At 36.3% G+C, this 23573-nt stretch overlaps 1 protein-coding gene across 4 annotated transcripts in view; it reads left to right on the top strand.

The window, feature by feature from the left end:
- The window catches only part of UBE2W (ubiquitin conjugating enzyme E2 W), a 32665-nt gene extending 20709 nt beyond the window's left edge, over positions 1 to 11956 (top strand). For 3 of the 4 annotated variants that reach the window (XM_056331104.1, XM_056331105.1, XM_056331106.1), the window contains exons 3-6: positions 727 to 829; positions 3328 to 3483; positions 4625 to 4700; positions 9068 to 11956. In XM_056331104.1, the coding sequence (XP_056187079.1) occupies positions 727 to 829; positions 3328 to 3483; positions 4625 to 4700; positions 9068 to 9081 (349 nt within the window). In that variant the 3' untranslated portion in view covers positions 9082 to 11956. Of the gene's footprint in view, positions 1 to 726; positions 830 to 3327; positions 3484 to 4605; positions 4701 to 9067 lie in introns of all 4 variants that reach the window. The other variant, XR_008820682.1, reaches the window with a different exon arrangement.
- Positions 11957 to 23573: the final 11617 nt, after the last annotated feature.

Raw genomic sequence — 23573 nt, forward strand, 5'->3', positions numbered from 1 at the left:
CCAACAACAATAAAAAACCCACACCAAACACCCCCCTGCCCTCTGCAGAAGCAGAGGACAAAGAATACTGTGATGCATTGAGGTGTTCTCTTTATTACAGTTGTAAATCATCCTTTTTAGTGTGGTGTTGTTTGTTTGTTTTTTTTCTAAAATTTTCTGTGACTTTTTCATTCTTATTAACTACTAACTTTTCCAGTTTTGGTACCACTACCTGCCAGGGTTATATACAGTTTAATTTCTGATTTTTTCACAGATGTATGTGCAAGAGGAGCATTGCCTTTCCCCCTTGGTTACAGATTTTGATAAACTGTATTGAATGTTTCCTTCACAGAAAAGTAAAACAACATGAAAGAGACTGTGTACTAGTTTATTTCCTTCCAAACCTGTTTCTGTGTTGTAATAAACTTTAGAACAGATCTTTTGTTTCAGCTTTGTTGTCTCACATTAACAGCCACTTTATTTGGAACCGATGGGCCTGTGTTGAGTTCAAGACATAATTACTTGTATAACTTTCAGCACTATATCAGTGCCTGTATGTCAAATACCAGGCTTGTTTCTTTCAATTGTAGTCTTGATATGTTGTTCACGTTTGTGATTGTTGTGATACTAACGGAGAGTTCATAAGATTTCTGTGATTAGTAATTGATTTGATTAGTCCTGTGCTCCAGGAGTAAAGTTACGATTTGTCAGTCCACAATACTAACAGTTTTTTCCCCTGTTCCTTAGGTGGATTGTAGACATGGAAGGTGCTCCGGGAACACTATATGAAGGGGAGAAATTTCAGCTTCTATTTAAGTTCAGTAGTCGGTATCCTTTTGATTCGCCTCAGGTAACTGCTTTCTTCCTTCTTGCTTGATGCTACCTTTAGGTTATAGCTGTGTGACACATGCTGAATATAAATATCATCCACATATCCTAATGTGAGGTTTAGTTACTTTAATTTGTATTAAATACATTGTGCAGATGCTTTTTCTTTTAAAAATGACTGTAGTGAGGTGTAGTGCTCTGACGGTTTAGTTGGTTTCATAGGAGATGAGAGCAGTGTAAACTGGAGGCTTCTTTGAGGCTGATACTCTTATCGCATGAAAAAGCAACACAAGCTAAAGTGGGAAGATCTTTTACTGCAGTGTAAGAGCAGAGTAAACAACAAACTGGTTTGTTTTTAAGCCTCTTATCTTCTCTGCTGCCATTGTTAATACAGCTGGAGAAATATTGTGCTTGTCTTGTGGATTGTCGTAGATACATGACATGTTTGAGAGGCCCCAGGGATCTAGGGGTTATAACTGAGGTGTGAGATAGTGTGTTGCTTTCCTGGCAAGGTAAAGAACTGAATGGGCAGCAATCAACTAGGTTGCAGAATGAGCTCTGTACATCCACCCCTCCGTTACCTGAGGGAAACGTTACAAAACGTAGGTGGCAGGAATAGTGTTTGGCTGTCACCCCTGCTTTCCTGAAGAAGGAAGAAGAGAAGCAAGAGTGCCTTAGTTCTTTTCCTATATGTTTCAGCTCAAAGGTCCAAGAGTAATCTCTGACACTTTTCTCATTGGTATTGAAACTGAAGCCTGGACCTGTGAGAGACACTTAAAACGATAAACATTACATATTTTTAGGCACTGTGATAAAAACTAGAAGGCTGACTTTTTTAGTCTTAGGTTTTAAGGAACAAACCAGCCACCTGTACTTCTGCACCTCATGAATAGACACTTTCATTTGGTTCAGAGTAGGTACTGTTTGTACTCATTACCCAACCTCTCTGTGTGTGGCTCTGTGCAATTTATTGTTAAACAGCAAATTAGATCTGTACATATACACTGACTTCTAGCACAGAAAACAATTAAGAATTGAAGTACTGTATTGTTTTGTTTATTGATCGTTGTAGATGGCTAGAATTTCCATATATTAAAATGCTGCTGTGCATTAGTTAGTTGTATATTACAAACCTCTGGGTCATGATTCTCTGCCTTGTAAATCTACTTGCTGTGAATTGACAGTTTACGCTTCTGCTGCTTAATCACTTGGTTGTTTTCTGCCCTTAAATGTATGTTGTCTATCATAGTGTGCATGCTTCTACTTACCTAGTATGCTTAGTTCTGGTTTTCCTATAAAAGGAATACATTACTGGATTATGAAGGTAAGCTCTTCAATGCTTAAAAAGTACCAGTTTGAAGACCTGTGAAAGATTGTTCTGCATTCAGTTCTGCTGCTGCCGTAAAACTTACTTGCCATTTGGCAGATAGGTTAAGCTCTTTAATTTCAATTTCCTATGTGATGGTGTTGCTTCTTTCTTGTAGTCAGTGATGAGGTGTGTTGTGTACATGTATACCCATTTGTACACCTATCTATATAATTTAGGAAACGAGGCTTCTGGGTAGTATGGTTATGAGTGTTAGACATTTATTATGTCGTTGCCTAAAAGATGACAGTGGTTATAGAACCATAGGATTGTTTAGGTTGGGAAAGACCTTTAAGATAGAGTCCATCCATTAACCTTATGTTGCATAAGGAACTCAGGAGGCTAATGCTGCTATGAAGGTTTCACTTTTACTCCGTTTCCTCTGGTCCTGAGCCAGCTATGTGTTTGACCAAAAACTTGATGTCAGCAATAGTTGTCAAATTGCTATTCTTAACCATTTTTTGACTGTGATACTGTCTTTCAGTAGAAAGGAATTAAGGTTCTAGATGCGGTTCTTCCATAGTTGTCCATGTCAAGTAAAAACATATTCCATTTGAAATAATGATCTAAAATTACATCCTCTATGGTAACATACTTCGTGTACAAGTTCTTTATTTTATATTTAGTAAAACTGAGGCATTTTACTCCTCATGCTGGAACGTGAATGAGTTGTCTGGAACTTAAATATCTATTGTGTCCAGGTTTATAGAAATACTCATTTGTGAATCTCATTATCGTTTCCTGGTGTATAACATTGTGGCTTATAAAATTATTACAATTCAGTGGTTTGGCTAGGCAGCTGCATTCCTTAGGACATGAAAGACTGAGGCTGCAAGATATAGAAGAATTAGTTTGATGTCTTTATGCTGTTACCTTTGCATCTTTCTATGCTGTATAGATATTCGTAGAAAAAAGCCCTACATTGAACTATTTATTTAACTTCATCTTCACTAGCTATTTAGGCTTCCATTGGGCTAGTTGACCTTTCAAGTAATAGTTTCCAAAAATGAATGAACCCAACATGAAGTGTACTATTTAGTGTAAGTGAAAATGGCAGATCCACTTAAATAAGATACTGTCTTCCCAAAAGCAATACAGTCTTATTTTAAATATGGACAATAAGTTACAATTATGTTTGTTGGTGTTTTTTTTAGGTCATGTTTACTGGAGACAATATTCCTGTTCATCCTCATGTTTATAGCAATGGTCATATCTGTTTATCCATTCTAACAGAAGACTGGTCTCCAGCGCTCTCAGTGCAATCTGTTTGTCTTAGCATTATTAGCATGCTTTCCAGCTGCAAAGAAAAGGTACGGACTTTTTTAGCACTGTTGGAGTAGAATAAGTACGAGTTAATAGTTTTATACTTTGCAAAGTGAGACTTTCATTTCTGGAATTCTAAAATAGGCAAAACTACTATATTTACATTTCTGCTACTGAAAAAATACTAAGCTAGAACTGCAAAATAAACAGTGTGGTAAGTACTTTGTCACTGTTTTCATGGTAACCTGGTGATATATCAGTACTGGAAAAGAAGTGAACGGAACCCTTCTAGTTGTACTAATTGTGAAGGTAAATCATGTTTTAGGACAGTTCTTTGTAAAATTACTCTGTCTTTAAAGGCAGTGCAAAATGGCTACTGAAATGTCTGTAATGCAGATGTTTGTAAGGCTTTGCAGCTGTACTATTTCAGCAATCTCGATCACTTTCATTTCAGGAAAGGAAATGGTGCTAAGCTGCTTTTTTTGGTCATGAGTGACACTAATATCTTAGACCTTTTTTGTAAAGAGTCTAACCTTTTACTCTCAACCCTTTCTTTCGCAGTGGAATATCTGTGGAAGTCAGTGTGGTCAGAGCTTGTACATCTGTGCTATCCAAACACGCCTATTTATGTCACATCTCTATCAGTCCTAGTCATGTGTATGTGGTAGAAAAACATCCCCAAAACGGCTTTGTATTGTATCCTATGACTTTGGTTTTGCATAATGACTATACTTACGAAGGAAGCTGAACAATATGAAGTATTGATCAGATATATGTTTAAGTTCATTTTTTTTCACCCACTTCAAGCTGAGACTTACACATGTGAAATTGGATCTAATATCAGAATTAGATTCCAAACTGCAATGGAATTTAATTTGGGGTTTTTTGAACAACAGCTGTTCCTTTCTTGCAGGTTGTTTTGTTTGTTTTTTATTTACTCTATATATTTCTCCCCCTATCTATCTCCAAACCATTTGCTATTTTTCATTATTTTTTCGTTTAAGCATATCTCCAGTAAGAATTGTTACCTGAATCCTGAAGAGATTTTTCTTTACAAAGGTCTAGCTGTGCCTGTTACCTCATTTTCACTGCATTCATGTGATAAGAGTTTCATAAGCTTACTAAATGCCTCATGTATTACAATATAAGGATTATTTGATTATTTGTAGGTCTTTTCTTCTGTTGCAGAGGCGACCTCCAGATAACTCATTTTATGTAAGAACGTGTAACAAGAATCCAAAGAAAACAAAATGGTGGTATCATGGTAAGTATTTAACTAGGACCAGGAATTTTGAAGTTTTTTTTCAGGCTGAAGGCAATTAAAATGTAGGAAAGTAGGATAAATACATTCAAAGCCTTAAACTCTTCTTTTTTTTAATTTCAAAAATTTACTAAAATCCTGTTTCTGGAATACTGTGCTGTGATTTTTGTATATTACGTTTTAATAATTCCTGATAGAAATTTAAACAGCACAGATTTATATGTTTTAAATTGTAGGATTGAGTTTGAATGAAAGTTCTTAGTCCATGACAAGTCTTAAGTTTGTGTTTGGGTAAGGTCCATAGTAAAACTAGGTTTAGCTCTAAACTCGGAGGTTTTTCTTGTTGGTGGTAATGCTTCCAGAGCTTTTACAGTGATCAAAACGTGCTTATATGTTTGTAAACAGCTATGGGTTTTAATAGAGTTCCACTGTTAATCAGAATTTCCAGTGTGGAAGGTTGACTGACTTAAAGGCTCATAAGAACTAATAGTCAATAATATAGTAATAAGATTCAACATGATAAAATTACTTGATAAAAAAAAATACCGTACTGAAATTGCTACGTATGGTGTCTATAGTGCTAGTGTTGTGTTGGTTTGGTTGTGTGTGTTTGGGTGGGTTTTTTATTTCTTCTTTCCGTGGGCTTTATCTCTGGCTTAATACTGCGTGGCTTCTTCCTTCTGTCTCAAAATTTGTCATCGTCTTTCTTCTGCCCAACATGTGTTATCCTCTTCTCAGAGCTGTGTGTGCTTCTCTACTGGTGAGGAAAGAAAGGAGAGGGTAGAGATGGGCTATGCTTTTCTTCTCTCCTCTCTTGTTGGCCAATACTTTCTTTGCTTTCCCTAGGAAAATACTTTACAAATGGTGATCATTGGAAGCCCGTGTATTTTGGGAAGGGATGTGTTAGAGCAGGTAATACTGTATGCTAGGGTGGTGCAGGAGGAGTTGATCCCATCACTGCCTTTCGCTGAAGGCTCCACCATAAAACAGCCTCTTTTTTTTACTGCTTCTGCACACCAGCACATGTTCTATCCCCTACATGAAATGAGACCAGGTGTTTTGAGACAGCAGGAGTTAATGACTGGAGAGGAAAATGCCAAAGCCTTCACCATTAGATTCTTGAAAGCCCATGGATGCCTTAACAAGAAAAACTTGCTGAGACCCATGTTTTTTTGATATGATAATGTAACAGAATTAAACTCTGTTCTCACAGTACTCTTAATAGTATCTCTAAAGCAAGAGTACTTCAGTAACAGTAAGAGGAATGCTGCATGTCGTGGGATGGAGGTATTTAAGAAACTCAGGACTGCTTATTGTGTGTTGTACATTATGTTGTTTTTAAAATTGATTCCAAGAATAATAATCATATTGCCTGCAAGATTGGGTTTTTCATCCTCCCCAGATTATTTAGTAGTCACTTTCTCTTTCTGTTTTCACACTATTGTAATGTGTTTGGTGCATTTCTAGTTTTGCTTTCTCTTTATTGGCAATTTTGGGAGAGTTTTTATTAATTTTTTTTTCACTTGCCAGTTATTTTTAGAGAGAAGTAAACTTCCATTTATTGGCTTTATCCTGTGATTAAAATACGTTCTGTCTACTTTGAATTTGTGCTAGTCTCATTTTGATTTGGGATAGAAGTCTATCAAGGAGAAAAGTCTACAGATATTACTTAAATTTCTTATTCATGAAATTCAATTTGAGTTAAGCAAAACACCAAAAGAGTATGAAAATAAATGTGGGTTATCTGACTGAAAGTTGATACATAATTGTGGCTCAAAACTGTCAAGCTTCTTATAGTCCACTGAACGAGTCAATTACTTTGAAGTAACTACACAATGGCTGTTTTCTGAAAGTCAGAAAACCCTACCCCTCTCCAAATGCAGAGCAACCTAAAAACCAGCCTGAGGCAAATGAAAATGGGCCAGTTCATTTAAATAACTCTTACTGTTTTGCTTTGTAATATTTTCATTTGTTTTTTAACTTCCTTTTTAAGTACTAATTACAAAGGTGGTCATGATTAAAAGTTCATTGGACTTCCCCCACACCACTATATTATTACATTAAAAAAATAAAACATGTCTGATGTCCATTGGACATAGAATTTCTTAAATGCTAGAGGGTTTTTCTTTCAAGGTTTGCATGCCACTTGCTCCTTCTCTCAGTAACAAATAATTTCGTTTCTCGGCTGTGGACAAAAAACGAGTGCAAAGGCATGGCCTTTACATTTTCAGTGTGTTCTTAATGGGTTTGAAGAAATGGTGGGTTACACTAAAATGGGAAGTGTAGCTTGTCTGCTAATTTTAACCACCTTTCTCTGGAAAAGAACTGTCTTCAACACTGTGTACACCTGAGAAGATTTACAAGCCCTTGGAATACATAATTCTGTCATCTTCTTTTTCTGTTTGTGCCTCAACCAAAGTGTCATATATCTGATCTTGTGGTTTAACCACTTTTGAACTGGGTAAATTAGGGGAGAAAACCTGATCCCAACCAAGAAAGGAAAGCAACTGTCCAAGGGTAACTACTAGGATAAATAAACACCTGTTCTAATACAAAAACCTGTGGAGGGGGGTGCATTGGTTTGGCCCCTTCTTTTGTCAGCTAGCCATTGGACTGGCTTAGCTGTAATGTGAAATTGAATCGCCATGCTTTGAAGGGAAAGGAGGAAGGCTGTCATCACTTTTAATATACGCATTTGAAGGATTGTTTTGTTTCCAGGAGGTGTCTGGAATTTATTTAGCTGGGAGCAAATAGTGCATGATTGGGAGCTGATGTAAAGCAAACCAATATAAACACAGAAGGATAAGTGGCGCTTTGAGATACATTCTGATACGTAAACATGTGTCTCTACGTTTAGCTTATTGCAGTTTTTAATCTCTCATTTCATCCCTGCCCCAACAAAGTAACTTAACTCCATACGCAGCATTAAGGAGCCTTGTTTGCTCCAAACTGATGTCCTTGCAAGCCCTGTTTCAAGATGTCTGATCTTTGATAATTAAAAATATTTCTAGATTGTCTGTCTTACCCAATGTCTGCTTCAACTGTACACTGAATTTCACGTTGAATTTCAATCTGAGAGTTGATCATGTTGTGTTAAAGACAGAGGACATTCCAGATAGTTTCATTGGGCATCCAGGGTAAAAATGGTTTCCTAAAGCTGTTGCCTGGCTTTGGTGTGGTCAGGAGGTAGTTTTTTTGTGAAAAAAAGAGGGCAATGGTGTTTGTTTTCAGCCAGCACCTCCTTACTGCTTTGGGGGTTTTGGGGAGGTTTTTTTGGTTTGTTTGTTTTTTTTTTCAGTAGAAAGTGTTTTCTCCAATATTTGGTCTAAATTTTTAGTACATGGTTTAAATACTCCTATCTCTCTTGCATCCTTGTCCAATCTTTTTTTACATGAACGGTACCCTACTATCAAAATAAAGAGGGTTTTTACATGTAATACAATTGATGACATAATGTTTTCCAGTGAGAATGCAGAATTGTTCACTGCTAGTTTATATACGCTAAATCTGTAAACAGTAAAAATACTGTTTATGAGGCTAAATTTTCCAGGTGTGTGAGGTTACAAGTAAGTGCATTAAAAACAGCCAGACAGTAAGTTTGCTTTCTATTAACGAACTTAATATTTACCGTTACCAGATATAAATATACTGCAGGTTGAGATATGGAAGAGAAAGTCATAGAAGAAGAATTTCAAAGACAAATATTTACTTCTAACATTAGAGCATAATGCAGAAAGATTGGCATAGAATACACCTTTTTGTAATAAACCTGAAAATAACTTACATTCACTAAATTTTAGATACTGTGATTGGACAGAACTTAAGATAGTCGGGTTATATGAGTAACCTATTATTTTTGCATAATTCTGTCAACTACAGTTAGTGTTGATTCTTGAAGTAAATGAATATATGTACATACATATGAAGGGTATGAAGGGTTGAGAATGCATCAGGAGAAGCCCGTTCTGCCAGCTCCTACCACTCGATATTCCTTATGAAAGCATTTCTCAATTTGGTAACTGGTGTAGACCTGCTGTACTTCAAGGGGGCAAAACGTTGAGCATATTTGGTCTTTCACTTTCCTGGTGGATGGCTTTCTAAATATGATGTGTGGAAATCGCTGTCCTTTCAATGGAATATTTGCTAATACTAATATGCTTGGGTGATGTATGTGCATTTTGGGAGTTGTATGTTCGATATTCTCTTTTTTTCTGAGTATTCATTGAACAGAACCACAGAATTATTCTACTGGTGCGTTTCCACTGCATGCTACTGTCTAGGCTAGGAATTGTTTCTGCATACAGCACCTTGCTAATTTGGACATCGAATGTTTATGTGTTTTCCATAAATGCTCTTCTTTTATTTTAAAGATGACACATGTTGATGCCACCATTTTGTGATCCTCGTAGCAGAAGATAGTCCTACTGAGAAAATGAGCACTTTGATCATTCAGTCTTTGAACTTTAACCTTTGACTGGAAGTGACCTATAGGCAATGAAGACTACTTCCTTTGACTGCATTTTTACTAGTGTGCATTCTGGGCGCATGTTGATCGCTGGTTCAGTCCATGCAACTGACATGCTTTTATTAGTCATACAGTATTAATGCAGGTGTCCAGAAATGTCAGAATAATTCCATTATTTTTATTTTAAGCATTTGGAAGAATTCCAGGTCTTCATATATTGTGCAATAACACTGAGCTCCTTGGCGGTTTTGGTGCATCCATTGCCGGCAATGGACATTGTACCAGGGAAAGGTTTTGCTCCTGCCACAAAAAAGATTGATGCATGACAGAGCTTATGAAAGTTTCGGATGTATTTGGATTATAAGCAAAGGATCAACCATTACCTTAAAAGCCACCCCGGTTTTTTACATTTGGATTCTATGCACTGTGATCACAAAACTAGCAGCATGAGTTAACATGCTTAGCTGAAGGACTGTAATAAGGTCATTGCATATTTATTAAATTGTTTATCTGCTGTCAAATTGTTTTGACACGGAAGGTTTTTCAAGTGACATTGGCAGAGAGGTACAATGTTATCCCTATGGTGAAATAAAACTACTTTTTGTATATAGTTATTCATATCTCTGAAGCAAAGGTATGAGTAATTTAGGGTGAGTGATTTAACCAAGAATTTATTTTGGAGATAGGAGAGGATGGCAGTGATATAACTGAACTTGCTGCAGTCCGTAATGGGGCTTGTAATTTGTACTTTAGAGCTTTTTTCCAAATAAATTGCACACTGTTATTTCCTGCTAGCCATCAGCATGAGCCCTACTGCCTACACCAATATTTCATTTATTTATGTGTTTGAAAGCAATCCATATAACATTTTTTGTTTGCATTCACTGTTTCTTTTGTGTTGTATGTCATGTTTGAATGTTACAAAACAATATTTTGATTGAAAAGCTTTGTCAGAAGATATTTTCATGTAAATTATTTCTTTATCTTGTAAGCATCATCTTGTCTTTTAATCCTGTACTATAAAGAGAAAAAATACATTTTTGACAGAGGCTTAATGTTTTGACAAAAAAGTGTGGACCTTCTTATTTAAGTTTAGACTAAAGTATATTTTCTTAATTTGCTTGTCCCACGCAGCCATACCAGGTTTTTTTCCAGGCTTTTACTTCACCAAAAAGGGGGAAGAAGCCTAAATCAGATTGATGTTTTTCTATGGAGCAACATTTATTGAAATAATAGTTGTTCTCACCACTCTGTAATATTTTGATACTTCAATTAGGTTGTCTTTTTAGGAAGCACTTTTATAAACTTAATACCTTTACACATATGCAAAATTTCTATAACTTTTTTTTACTGTTGCCTTATTGTTGCACTCAAAAAAAAAAAAAAATTCAAGCGGTTAATGCATGAATGTCTAAATCAAGTAACTACTTGATTTAAAAACAAATAAACAAAAGCCAAAAAAACCCCCGAACCCAAACCCAACCCAGAATGAGTAACTACAATAACAAACAGAAAATTGCCTGATCAGTTTTTTTTTCTTACTGCTGTATGATAACTGACAAGTTTTATAGCCTTGTACATACTTCTCTGTTACCTAATGTTTAAAACATTTTAAAGAAGTATAGATGCTTAACTCAGGGTGGATAGAGTTCAGATGGATTTGCTTCAGCGAAGTATTTCATACAGTGACTGAATTACGGATATTGTCAGTGAAGTAAGGTTACGATATACTTCAGGAACTGCTATTTTTTCTACTGTACTGAAAATATCTCTTGGCCTTTAAAACTCAGTGGTAAAATCTAGCTTTGGATATAAATTTGATGTGTGTATGTATTTTCACAATGAGCCTTTAAAACATAGAATTCAGTTTCTTCTAAGAGCCAAAAATAATAGTTTTAAGCAAATGAAATAGTTCTGCTCTGACTTTGTTTAGCAAAATTTTATTGTTGTGAGTTAATCAAACTGGTTATTTTTGGATATGGTTCATATGAAAGAGCAGTAATCTGGTACTTAATATGTATATTGGTGTTAACTGCTCTGTATTGATTGAAGTGATTTGACAGATCTTTGAGGAATTCATGTGTGAATGGTTCACATAATGGATATTATCAAATAGTCCACAGGAAAGAGACCTTATTGTTACACAAGGTAATGTCTCTGAAGAAATGGTTCAAGTACATCATCTCAGATTCATGTACCTTTTCTTTTCATATGGTGGCTTGCCATGCTACAATACATGTTTTCAAAGAAGCTTTATGACATGCTGTATGTATTTTGTTGAAGATGGGTGTTGTAGTGCAAATCATTATACGTTTTGTTGACCTATGCTATCACAGGGACTACAGTGAAGTTAAATAACCAAATTTATGCTGCTCTTTAATACCTGCCCCCCTCCCTCTCAATATACTCAAATCAAAAAAATGCAAGGTAGATTAGAAAAGAATGTACCTCAGGTCTTTTAGTTTACAGTAGAAGCTCCTCCATTGGTTCCCTTGTAGATCTGTGGGTAAGGTCGTCTATATACCGCTCAAGCCCTCAAAATAATGCAACTTTTCTGACAACGCTATGATGCCCTGAAATAGGGCTTGAATTAGATGAAAGCGGTGCCATCCTTTCTGTAGGGTGACCCTGGGTATGTAACTTTCTTTCACTTGGAATTTCTCACATGAAACGGTTACAGAATTGGCTTGAAACGATCTTGCTTTTGTTCTGTGTCAATGTTCATGTTTTTAAACACTTTGTTTTGTGTTTAGTGTCTTTATACTATAACACAATAAATTGTTGTTTTAAAATAGATTACTACCCTTGAATGGAAATGAAGTGTGGACCTTTTCATGGTGGAGTGCAGCAGCACTGTTTCTTACATTCAGCTACTCTTGAGACAGAACTGTCAGTAATTCCAAATGATGTGATGGATATCAAGGGAGGAAGGAATCTGGGTAATAGTGAGGTGCTTCTTCTTTTCTTCAGAGGGCATCTGTTCTAACAGCTGAAGGAAATGGTTTCTTTAAGAAAACCCCAAACCATACTAATATGTAGTGCTTTCATTTCTTGTGGACGATCAAATAGTTCCTTATCATGGTGCTTTGCTGTTTGACAAACACTTCAGGTATTAACTGGGGAGTTCCAGATGCAGGATTCTTGTTTGCTTGCAGTGGTGGGAAGAGAGGTTGCATTACTTCATTAGCATATGTCAGGACTGTTAAATGAAATTTCTGTTGCTTCAATCAGTAATTGCTTACAGTTTTTTTTATTCAAGAGATGATGACTTCTATTTTGGAAAAAGTAAGGCATTTCGTACCTAAAAACCCTATTTTGTGAAAAATTAAGTTTTTTAATTCATGCAAGTTATGAATACTGTTCTGGATTTTTTATTTTTAGTTATTACTTTATTTGAAAGTCTGACAAAATGTAGTTCACATCTCAGGTTTTAAAGGTGTGGTCTAAAGAGACCATAAAATTCCCATGTCAGTAATTAAATTTTAAAGATCAAATTATACCAATGGATATCAGGAAATGTATAAATATAATTGATAACAAGACATTCCAGTCCTGTTCTTGGTGATTTTTTTTAAAATATGTAAATACTTATTAATGTGAAGTTTTAAAAATAGGGGTGGGGGGGAATCACCTATGGCACTCAAGTTTCTCAGAACATGTCCTGTTGATATTGAAGGCTTTGTGATAGTGCAGCTGTATAATTTCCAGCTTTGTTGGGGGAAAACCAGCATAGTTTTTGTCTCCTCTGGTAAAGCAATTCCATTATGTTGTGCTTGCACAGTCGCAAATCCTGATCATTCTAAGAAAATAGGTTTGAACAAACTTTCTTTTAAAACTAGTTACTTTTAATCCAGATCACTCAATCCAGTTTGGATTTGCTTTCATAAGTAGTGGGACCTGAACAGTTGAGTGTTGAACTGGATAAGGAGAATTAAGCTGCCTTGGTCATACTCGGTCTTCAGCTGCAGCTATACAGCAGGGTGGGGAGAGCGACTTGGGATTTGGTTTGTATGCCAAGTAGTTGTTGGCCTGGTGTTTCCAGGTTTTACATGAACTTTCCAAACCGTCAGGCTTTAAAGTACCTTAATAAAATTGGAAGAGTGGAAATATGAGCTGACTTTTACTATATTAAAATATAATTCAGAAATACAAATTTGAAAATACTTAGCTACTGCTTTTATTTCATTTTATTGATGATAAATGCAGGATGTTCTGTTCATTGGCCATATGTGTTTTCCTCCTGATTTTAAGTACTTTTAAAAGTAGCGTTGGAGGGGGTTTGAGCAATTGATTCAACTTAATAAATTCTTTCTGGAGCTACTTAAAGTGAGGCTTTTTAAAATTACAAAACAAGAGCATTTTCAGTAACTTTGCAGTTTCAAAGTAATTGCTGTTATAAAGTGGCTTCCTTGAAACCGATGTGGGTTTCATTCAGATAATTATTTTGTATTTAAAAACCAAACTAAATGCACTATCAATTGACCAGGCAGTGTATGACATCGGTGTAGAGATCAGATTTATAAGCCTCTGTCCACAGTCTTTTTAGTATAATACTCCACAGGAGCATTTAAGACTTGTGTCAGTGATAGTAGGTTAGACTGTATTTAGCACCCTTAAATTTATAGATATATATGCTATCTGCAAGCGTGACTTTGTCTTTTGAAGTGTCGTTTTTCTCTTGACTTCTGCTCGTGGAAGAGCTGCTTACAAGAGACTGATTTTCTGGGATAGGAATCAGTGAAGAACCAAAACCAATAATGGTAGTCTCAAAGAAAGATGTAACAATCTGAAATCCCATTACACTGACCACAGTTGTTTCCCTTGTGCTGGTCTGCTTTTGGTATTTAAATCTCCACGATAAGATCTTAAAACTTATGTCTTGCCCACAACAGGTAGGAACCTGTTCTCTTGGAGCCCTTTAGAGTGTTTTCTGCCAAGTAGGTCAGGGTTAAATCTGTTCAGGTGAACATTCTGGACCCTTCCTCATCCCTGGAGTGCTAATGTACTTCTCCAGGGCATTTTATCTTTGAAGATAAAATCAAGCAGGGTTCCTCCTGCTCAGAGTCTTCTCTTAGTTTACTGCTACTGAAAAGGAGGAATATGTACTCCTCCTTCCTTTTCAGCCTCATGATTCACATTCCTACCTTGCATCTAGTTTTATTAGCTTTATTGACTACACTGAGATGATTTAGCATGTTAAATCAGTAGGAAACTGTCTTGAGAAGAAAAAGTGAAAATATTTCTTAACCAGCAAATCAAGTCAACTTGCTGGATAATTAAGAGTTTCAGAGGTAGTGCAAGAAATGAAAACGATTCTGCAGCTGGAGTTTGAGAGGTGATGGCTGAAACCTGATCTGTGTCTTTAGACTTTTCTGCATAATGTAGAGTGCTAGTAGAAACCTTGTTTTATGCAAAAGCTGCATTATGTGCTATAAGAAGCCTGGGAGCTGGAGGTCTGGACTCCCTATGACAGTCTCAGTAGGGGATTCTGTCTGTTGTAACTGTTTTCTAGTCAAAATTTTGAAGTTGTTCCAAAGCCTTGGAGTGATCTATTACCTCTCCATTTAGATGCCTTGAGTTTCTATGCCCAGAATATTTTTGGTTGACTTTTTGGGTATTGTTTCTTCAAAATAGCAAGGTTGCTAAGCATTGCTCTGTGTGGATATTTTTGGTTAAGTTTTTATCAGACCAGCATTGTCAAACCTTCATCAAATACAGAGTTACAGAGTCGGTGAAGCTGCTCAGAAAATGCCCAGTTATTTTCCAAATGGCAGGCAATTATTATGCTACAAATCAAATATTCTTGAGATTAGATAGGAAGCCAAATGTGGTACAGTCATCTTCTAATACAGAAAACACTTGAGACAAATCTCAGATACAGATCTCATTTGTGTGCTTAAAGAACAGGACCTTTGCGCTGTGGTAGGAGGTTTTCAAGATAAAACCACACTATTCCTTGTCTTACCCCTTCCTCTGAAGGGCTTGTTCAAAAGATGGATGAAATCTGGTGGTTTTGATCTCTGTTGTTTGTACTGAGTCAGTAAAGAGTGTGTGATGGCTGTCATTCTGACCGGTGATGAAGGATGAATAGCTCTTATTCATGTCTCCAGAAAACATCCTTACCTGTATTTCAACTGCACAAAATAAAGTACGTATGTAGACAATTTACTGAAGGTTAGTACTCTGAAAGTAGCAGTATAGGAAGTACACATCACTAAGTAAACAAGTCACAAAGACTGATAAAGCACCCAATCTCCAGATGATTTAGAGTGTATTGAGCCTGAAGTCTTGATCTGCATAAGGATTTGAATTTAGGAGGAAAAAAGAAATTGGGGGCATCACCTTGCACTAATGTGTTCTGTATCACGCTGAGTTTTGGACTGTAACTCTTTTTCAGTCTCTTAAATATCTGTGCATTATCATATGCCTCATGGGGTAACTTCTGTCTCCAGCATCATGCTGGAGTAACAGACTAATTCAGCTTCCTTGAACAAGTAGTAGTCCGGGCAGTCCTGTGTTGGGAATGATCTTCCAAGCGCTCCTGCAAATTGTGTTGACTTAACACAGTGAGGATGCCATATGGAGATAAGCTATGGATATGGAGATATAACATATATGGAGATAATACAGTGGGGTGGGAGGGAGAAATGAAAGGGGGAACCACTAGTTCTTGAGGGTAAGTCTGACAGATTTCTGAAGATTCTCAGAGAATGGTGGTGCAGTGGGTTTTTTGTCGCTTTTTGTGTGTGTGTGTTTTTGTTTTTATGAAGAGCACATCAATAATTGCACTGAGCTGTAATTCTGATGTTACGAAGTTCCTCGAAAATGGAAGAGGGCAAATGCAGTGTAACTATGGTCATGATGCAACTGAACGATCAAGGTCCTGTATGAAAACCAGGGTCAGAGTTTGTTGGGATATGCTATACAAAGAAAAACCACTGGTCCAATCAAACTTTACAACTGAGAGGATGGATAGCCCTCTCCATGAGCTGAGGTAATAGGTTTCTTTTTGCCTTTGCAATAATGTTTCCAGAAGCCCTAGTAAACTCAGAGCAAAGCAGACTTCATACTGTGCCTGAAGAGGTTCTGAAGTCTTTCAGGTGAGAAATAGCCTTGGTATGGTACTTTGCTATGTGTCTCCGTAATTCTGAAAGTTCCTTCTGTGAGCTTCCTTGCTTTCCTTAGTCTGTAGGAATAGAAGAAATCATATCTGGATATTACTCGTATCATCTTGGTATGTCAGGTACTTGTAGGGAATGCTATATAGAAAAGCTTGTGATGCGTCTCCATAAAAACTTCTCTGAGTACTTACACTCATCTGAATGCCTCATCTACTTCTATACTTTCACCATCACCTACTTTGTAATGTTGGGTGTTTAAACTCATTTCTGTGCAACACTTTGAAAGTAAGCATTGTAAAGGCTTATCATTTGGATGTTGATACGAATCGCCATTTAATCTGGAAGGCAAGTTTCCTTATGTTAGTGACCGTAGCATGCAATATAGTAAGGTTTAGGTGTTCCTGAATAATTTCTGAGATATAAATCCATCTAAACGTTTTCTCCGGTATTGGGTGTACCTGGGTAAGTATGACAAGAGTTGTCTTGTGCTAGCCAGCCCAGTCTGGAGCATCCCTCACATTTAATGTCTCGGGATTCTATCTGATTGGAAAATCTGTGGTGATCTCTGCAGAAGCTGATTCCATACTGTGGTGTGAGATGGCTTTCTATGCTTTTCAAGGCAGATATTAATGTACCTTCCTTGATTTTGAGTGAAGGGTCCTGTCACTGTTAGGAGTTTGTTACAAGGTAAAGCTTTTTTTTTAATTGAATTTTTGATCTTAAATTTACAAAGTATTATTCCAGCATTTGGTCTCTGGAAAGGAGTCCTCCTGCATGGTCTACACCAGAAAGCTGCTTCTGTCTTACAGCTTTATTTCTTGTTTTGGTCTCCATGATAGTTTTATGTGTAGGTACATACTAAAGATGGTTAATAAATCTTGCTTAGGCCATGCATTAATCAGGGTTGATTTTAGTGTACATCCACACTGATATGTATGTTCTATTTTTTACCATCCTTAATACAGTATTAAGGACATTATTATTTATAGCTTTTCATTTAAAATGCAGGTTTCCATCAACTTTTATGTTTTCATTCTTTGTTTTCTTAAAAGCAAAGATAATGCATTAAAAAATAATCTGGAGAAAAGGAAGTGAGATTTTTCTGCTGTGTGTCTTGAAGTGGAAATTTACAGGCAGCCTCCCTCCAAATTTGGAATTTATAAATTTATAATCTGGTTTTTTCTGTTTAATTTTTTCTTTTATCAACTGTGTATATGAAATAATAATATACTGAGTTCCGTAGTGAACTATGGGTGTAGTGAGGATGCTGATTAGAAAATCTTGGGATGATTTTCATTTATCTGTAAAGACTCAGTGCCTTGTAGATTGCTTATGTTTTTGTCTTAATATGGCTTTGAAGAATGAAAACTTTTTCAGACATGGGGATGTTTTGCTAAATTCTCTGAAGGCACTTGTGTACTGTACTTGTTTAAACTTTCAGAGAAATTGAACAATGTATCTGTCAATACACAATCTGTCAATACACATTCCCTTTTTAAGAATTTTTAATTGTTGTTCAGGTAGTAGGTTGGTACTATTCTCTCATTAAATCAGCACTGAACGTCTCAAAATATGTGGGTGTTTATTCTTGCTTTAATTGTCAAATTTAGCAATTTTCAGCTGTCACAAAAATAATGCTTTTGGCAAATTATTGGATGAGTGGGAAAAGTCTGGCTCATCGAAGTGCTATACAGTAACATTTCTGTAGAGACATCCAGTTAGTGCATTTGTGTTAATTCTCAAAATATTCTGGAACTCCTGTAACCCCCAAACTCCCATTGCCCTGGCATAGCTAGCACATAATTGCAAACTGATTTGGTGACGATGCAAGATAAGGTTGTGTTTGTTTTTTATTAATGAGATAATGTTGTGTTGACTGTTCATTTAAGAAAAAACTGTAGAAGTTTGAACTGCTGCAAAATGTACTGTTGATTTTATTACACCTTCATACAGTAATAAAATAGTCCAGCTGTTTTTGTCAGTTACATACATGACAATATTTGTGCTTCATTACTGCCAGTTAATAATTTTATTAGCAGTCGTTGTTCCCCCCAATATTTACTAAGGGTTGGGGACTTAATTTTGACAGGATGGACAGTGAAATGATCTGAAGCCAAACAGCTTTAACCAGCTTCATCTAACAAGTATTATTTGTCTCTTTCAGAATACATTCTTATGCTATTATTTCACTGTCGTCCTGTGAAAAAGTTGCAGTGCTAATTGCTATAACATGCATAATATACAGCAAACTTCTTGCATGGTAGACTCACTTAGAAATGGCTACTTTATAGGTGAAACATAGTTAAATTGCATTTGGTATCAGTATAAAATGCATAGATTCTGTATTTTCAACTGATGGAATACCTACTGCTCACTCAGTAACACTTAACATGTTTTGAAGCTGTATGTTGCTGCTGTCCCTCAAATTGGCACGCACCTAGTTGCTCTAAGAGCTGTCACTTAGAAAATTGGGCAAACTGAGGCTGAAGCTAGTGTATGCTGGCAGGAGATAGTACTAATGGCAAATTGGAGGCATTGGTAATCCTCTAAAACAAACATCATTTGAGTGACAATGCTGCTGGCTGTCCTTGGTTTTAGTGTTTCCATTCATGAGATTCTATATTTACAAGCACATTTAAGCAATGCTTTAGTGTTGTTCCTATTGACTATGATAAGCTCTTTATGTCGTTTACTGATTCGTGTTTACAGTACTAGTAACTTCTGAAGCTTTTTTTTTCAGGAGGTGGAAGGGGGGGCGGGGGTGAACCCTTTTTCTGTATGTAAAGCCTCCATAATGCTGTGTACAGAGAATTTCTTTCTCTTTTTCTGCTTGCTCTTTGACTTCATTTATATCCAAGATAGTTCTTGTTCAAAGAGAACAATCATTTAAAAGTGTAGTTATTTAATAAAGGTTTAATTTACTGTATAATTTTATAATCTTGCCCAATTGCCCTAAGTAATTTTTTTTACTTCTACAAAATGGTAGAAATACAAGTCCTTCCAACTTGTTGCATTTTTTCCCACTATCCTGCAATAAAAGGATTATTTTAGGAGGATTAGGCTTTATTTGCCATGTATTCCCTACCACACCAGGGTAGTTAAGATAGTGAAGTACACAGCATGTTTTGTAGCAGTGTAACTTACATAGTTGAATGGAAAAGCAAATGAATTGTGCAGAATGGAAAACGCCTTTCTACTGATTTAATTCTCTCCAGACTGATTGTGTCCTTTTACATCTACTTAACAGTATTGGGTACATTTAATGCCAGTACAAGAATGGGTTTGGCAATGAGTGAAATATTCAATTTTCATGTCCAACACTGGCCTTAAGTTACTTCAAGATTTAGAAGGCTTATCCCCGCTTTCTCCCATGACTAGTCCATGTGACCTAGTCTGTTGCAGTCTGCTACTTGAAAAGTTGTCAATAGGTTTGATTAGGGACAATCTCTCACCAGCACAACTGTGCCCATAAATGTACCTGGTATCGACACCGAAGTAGAGACAGACCAGTGCTGTTGCTGGTATAGCTTCAGTTGTGTTCGAAGTGTGTTGCTGTAATCTGTGCCTGCAGCAAGAGGCACTAATGAGAATCCAAAGCATTTCAAGATAGGTGTGATGATCTGGTACAGTGCTATCAATGAAAATAGAATCGTGTCCGGACTTGTTTGAAGGCCTTTCTATGTAGTCACACTGCTATCAGTAAAGCAAATCCCAAACAAAAAAAAAACAAAAAACAAACCAAACCAAACCCAGGCTTGTAAACAGGAATTTAATCTTACAGAATCTATTGCTCCTTTGGACTGTAATTATACTTTGGCTTTCTCATATTTCTCTCTGGGGCAAAGCCAGTGTATTCTCATGAAGTAGCAAAGCCCAGTAATGCAGAAATGGGCCATTTCTAAACGTCTGTGTGCTTTGTAATGGAAAACCAATATGCCGTGCTCTTCAGGTTGGTAGTTCTGTTGTTATTCTTGCTAATTCATCAAACTGTAGTTAGACTTGCCTTCACTGCCTGTAGTAATGAGTTTTGAAGCCCTGATTGACCTGAATTGTCTGGGTTTTCTTCTAAAATTCTGTAATCTGTGTTCTGCAGGAGTAATCCAAACCTAGGTCTTTCTAAATCTGGAAAACACGTAGGAAATAGGAGGAGTTTCCCACATTCAACATAGATGATGAACTTGCATGTATTAACTGTGCATACACACACACAGGTTTATACAGTTAACTATGCATGCGAACTAGATGGGCATAAATACGCATAATCACATTTTCTGTAGTTGTAAGGAGGCGGGATGACAGTACAGAAAGTTCTTACAGTTCCTTGTGTTGAAAATAAATAGAAAATCATGGAAATAGCTGACACACAACCAGTCATGTTGTTGTAACCCAAAACAAATGAAATGTGCAAATTAAAACTAGAGACTTATGGCTGGTTTTTGTGCGGTTTGCGATACAGGAACAAGGGTAATGAATAATACGGAGCTTCCTGAATGAGTAATGCAACTGCTAATATTTACTATAAAATAATATTAGTATAATTTTTAAATTTCACTAGTATTATTAAAAGAGTAAAGCCTTTATTTAGACAAGGCTTTACTATTTCCAGCACTGATGTATGAGAGCAATTGGAGCAGGGAAATAGTAATTCTACCTGCAAAGCAATCTGAATTTGGGTCAGTGGGCCACCAAATGAAGAAATGGCTTTGATACCTTGATAAGAGACCTAGATGTAAGCTGATAGTTGCAAAATCAGCATATCAGTTTGGTTGGATTCACTTTGGTGTTCTAAAAAAATTATACTTGCTAAAGGAGGCGAGGTCAATTATTAAACTCTTCTTATCTCAGCCCATGGTTTTACCTTTTTCCAATTCTCTTCCCCATCCCACCGGGGTATTTAGTTGCTGGCTGAGGTTAAACCACGACAAGGTTGCACAATGTCCTTATACTAACAGTAATTTGAAGTGACGGAAAAAGTGGAATGTATGCTGACAAGCGCAAATTCTAGTTCACTTCATCTGGATTCTTGAAGTGGTTGTGTGATTCACCTGGTTTAGGGAACTTATATTTTAGACATGAATCATGAAAGATAATGTGTTACATGACTTTTTAAAGTTCAGTGCTTGTGAATCTTCACTGGAGCATAAAGAATAAATGCGTTTCCATTACCTGAGAAAACTCAGGTTTGTTGTATCTTGGTTTGTTCTTGTCTCTCATTCTATATACTACATAAGGTGATGAATTGTTTTAGTCACTTGTATGACATGCTTGTAGTCAAAAATCTACTTTCATAGTCTTGGTTCTGCACCTGTAATTGGGGAGAGCAGTGGTCTGATTAGGCTTAGGCTTATTAATAATACTGGGTTTAATAAAATACAATCCCAAACTCCTGGCCTTTTGCTTTTCCAATAGCTTTTAGTTACCGGGAAAATACTATTTAAAAAATTAAGCAACCCACTCTTCTGGCGTTAAGCTGTTAGAGGCTTTCATTCTGTGGACTATGACTAATATAAGTAATGCATTATCCACTTGCTATTTGTATATTATGGACACTCTGTATTAGCTTAATTAGTCTTTCAACTTTAGTATCAAAATATCATCTAAGTTCTTTAATATACATTTTAAAAGCACAACAACTTTTTAAAACCCTTGGAACACATTGCTGGAAGAGGTAAAATCCCTGTCCTTGGAGATTTTCAAAAGTAGTCTGAGCAAGCTGCAAACTCTGAAGTCAGATCCAGCTTTAAATTTGGGCCTGCTTTGAGGGGGCAGGGAGGGTGGTAGAGCAGTTGGTCTTCAGAGGTCCTTTCCAACCAATTTTTCTGTTTCTAATATATTCATTTAAAGGCAGGGTCCTGGTTCTGTGGTTCTGTCAATCTCAGTCTTGCTAAATACATCGCTGTGCATTTTCTTTGAGGATTTTTTTTTGTTTTGTTGCACTACTAGTGTGTATTGAAGGGTGGAAACTCATTTGAGGTTTTTTAAAAAAATGCAATTCTAATAATGTTTATCAGTAAAAACTAAAATACTTTGATTTTTCCAAGTCAACTTGAAAGTGCCCATTTTTTCTGACTCTGAGGTTAAACATGACAATGCCAAGTGTCTGCAAGTGTCCTGCACTCATGTATACAGATCAAATGGAATTACTCTGTATCCTTTCCCTCAGTTAAACATTTGTGCAGGCATTTAGGCATTAGTGTGGCTTTTTTTCCCCCCTTCCTCTTGTTTTCAGACAGCGTACTGAATTAACTAGTAACAACTTGCCCGACAATGTGGTTTCAGTGGGTAAGCCATGAAACTCCCATTGTGTACTAGGGGAGTAGAGTGGATGAGTATATACAAATTATTTATCTAATTTTCAAAATTTGAGAAGATTTTAGGTTCTATTAAATTGCTCTGGCTGGAGATACTGATTAGCCTTTATCCCATATCTCAACAGTAGGAGGAAAAAACCAAAACAAAGGTACAGTAAATGTAAAGAGTGGCTAGTAATGCAACTTAATTCTGCATATATGTAAAGCTCCAGCAGAACACTATCACAGACTTAAAATTATGATAAAATATTTGATCCTTTTTTATACCTGAACAAAATTAGACCCAAAAGTCATCAGTGTATTTAAAATTATATGTATATACTAAGTTTTTGAACACAATTTGGTTTTTTGTATTCAGTTTTCTTTCAGCTATGTGCCTTCTGCCACGTAAAAGGTATATTAAGATACGAGATTCTTCTGAGTTGATACATAATACTTCAACATATGTTTTAAACTAAGATTTTTAGCTTTGTAGCAATAGCATTATTATAAAAATGCTAGGTATTGAAATAATAGGACAGACTAGAGGCTTGTTGGAATTATATTTATCTATTGCAGAAAGTTCGGAAAATACCCCTTGTAACCTCATGCTGACACTCATTGAATGCATTTTTCTGCTGGGTACACTGACACTTAAGTATATGCTATACTGTGTGGTTGTTCTTCAAACTTCTAACAGTAAGTAAAGTAAAAATAAAATTTGATGTAAATAAAAAAAAACCCACAAACTTTTGTAGATGACATTATTGTGATTCAGCACTTGAATGAACTTTACTTACGCAAGAACTTGTAGTAAGTAGACTTATGAGAAGTACTTGCATTATTATCCATTGCTAAATTATATCAGAAGAATACATAAGAAATGGTGTACTTCTGTGCTCAGTTCTTAAAAAAAGTTCTTAAAAGGGGTAAGGAATCTCAGAAACAGAAAACTAAACAGAGGAGGAATGAGAAGGGGAAGATGACAAGCTACCACGGC

This window comes from Falco biarmicus, chromosome 3, assembly GCF_023638135.1.
Source record: "Falco biarmicus isolate bFalBia1 chromosome 3, bFalBia1.pri, whole genome shotgun sequence".
Classification (NCBI taxonomy): domain Eukaryota; kingdom Metazoa; phylum Chordata; class Aves; order Falconiformes; family Falconidae; genus Falco; species Falco biarmicus.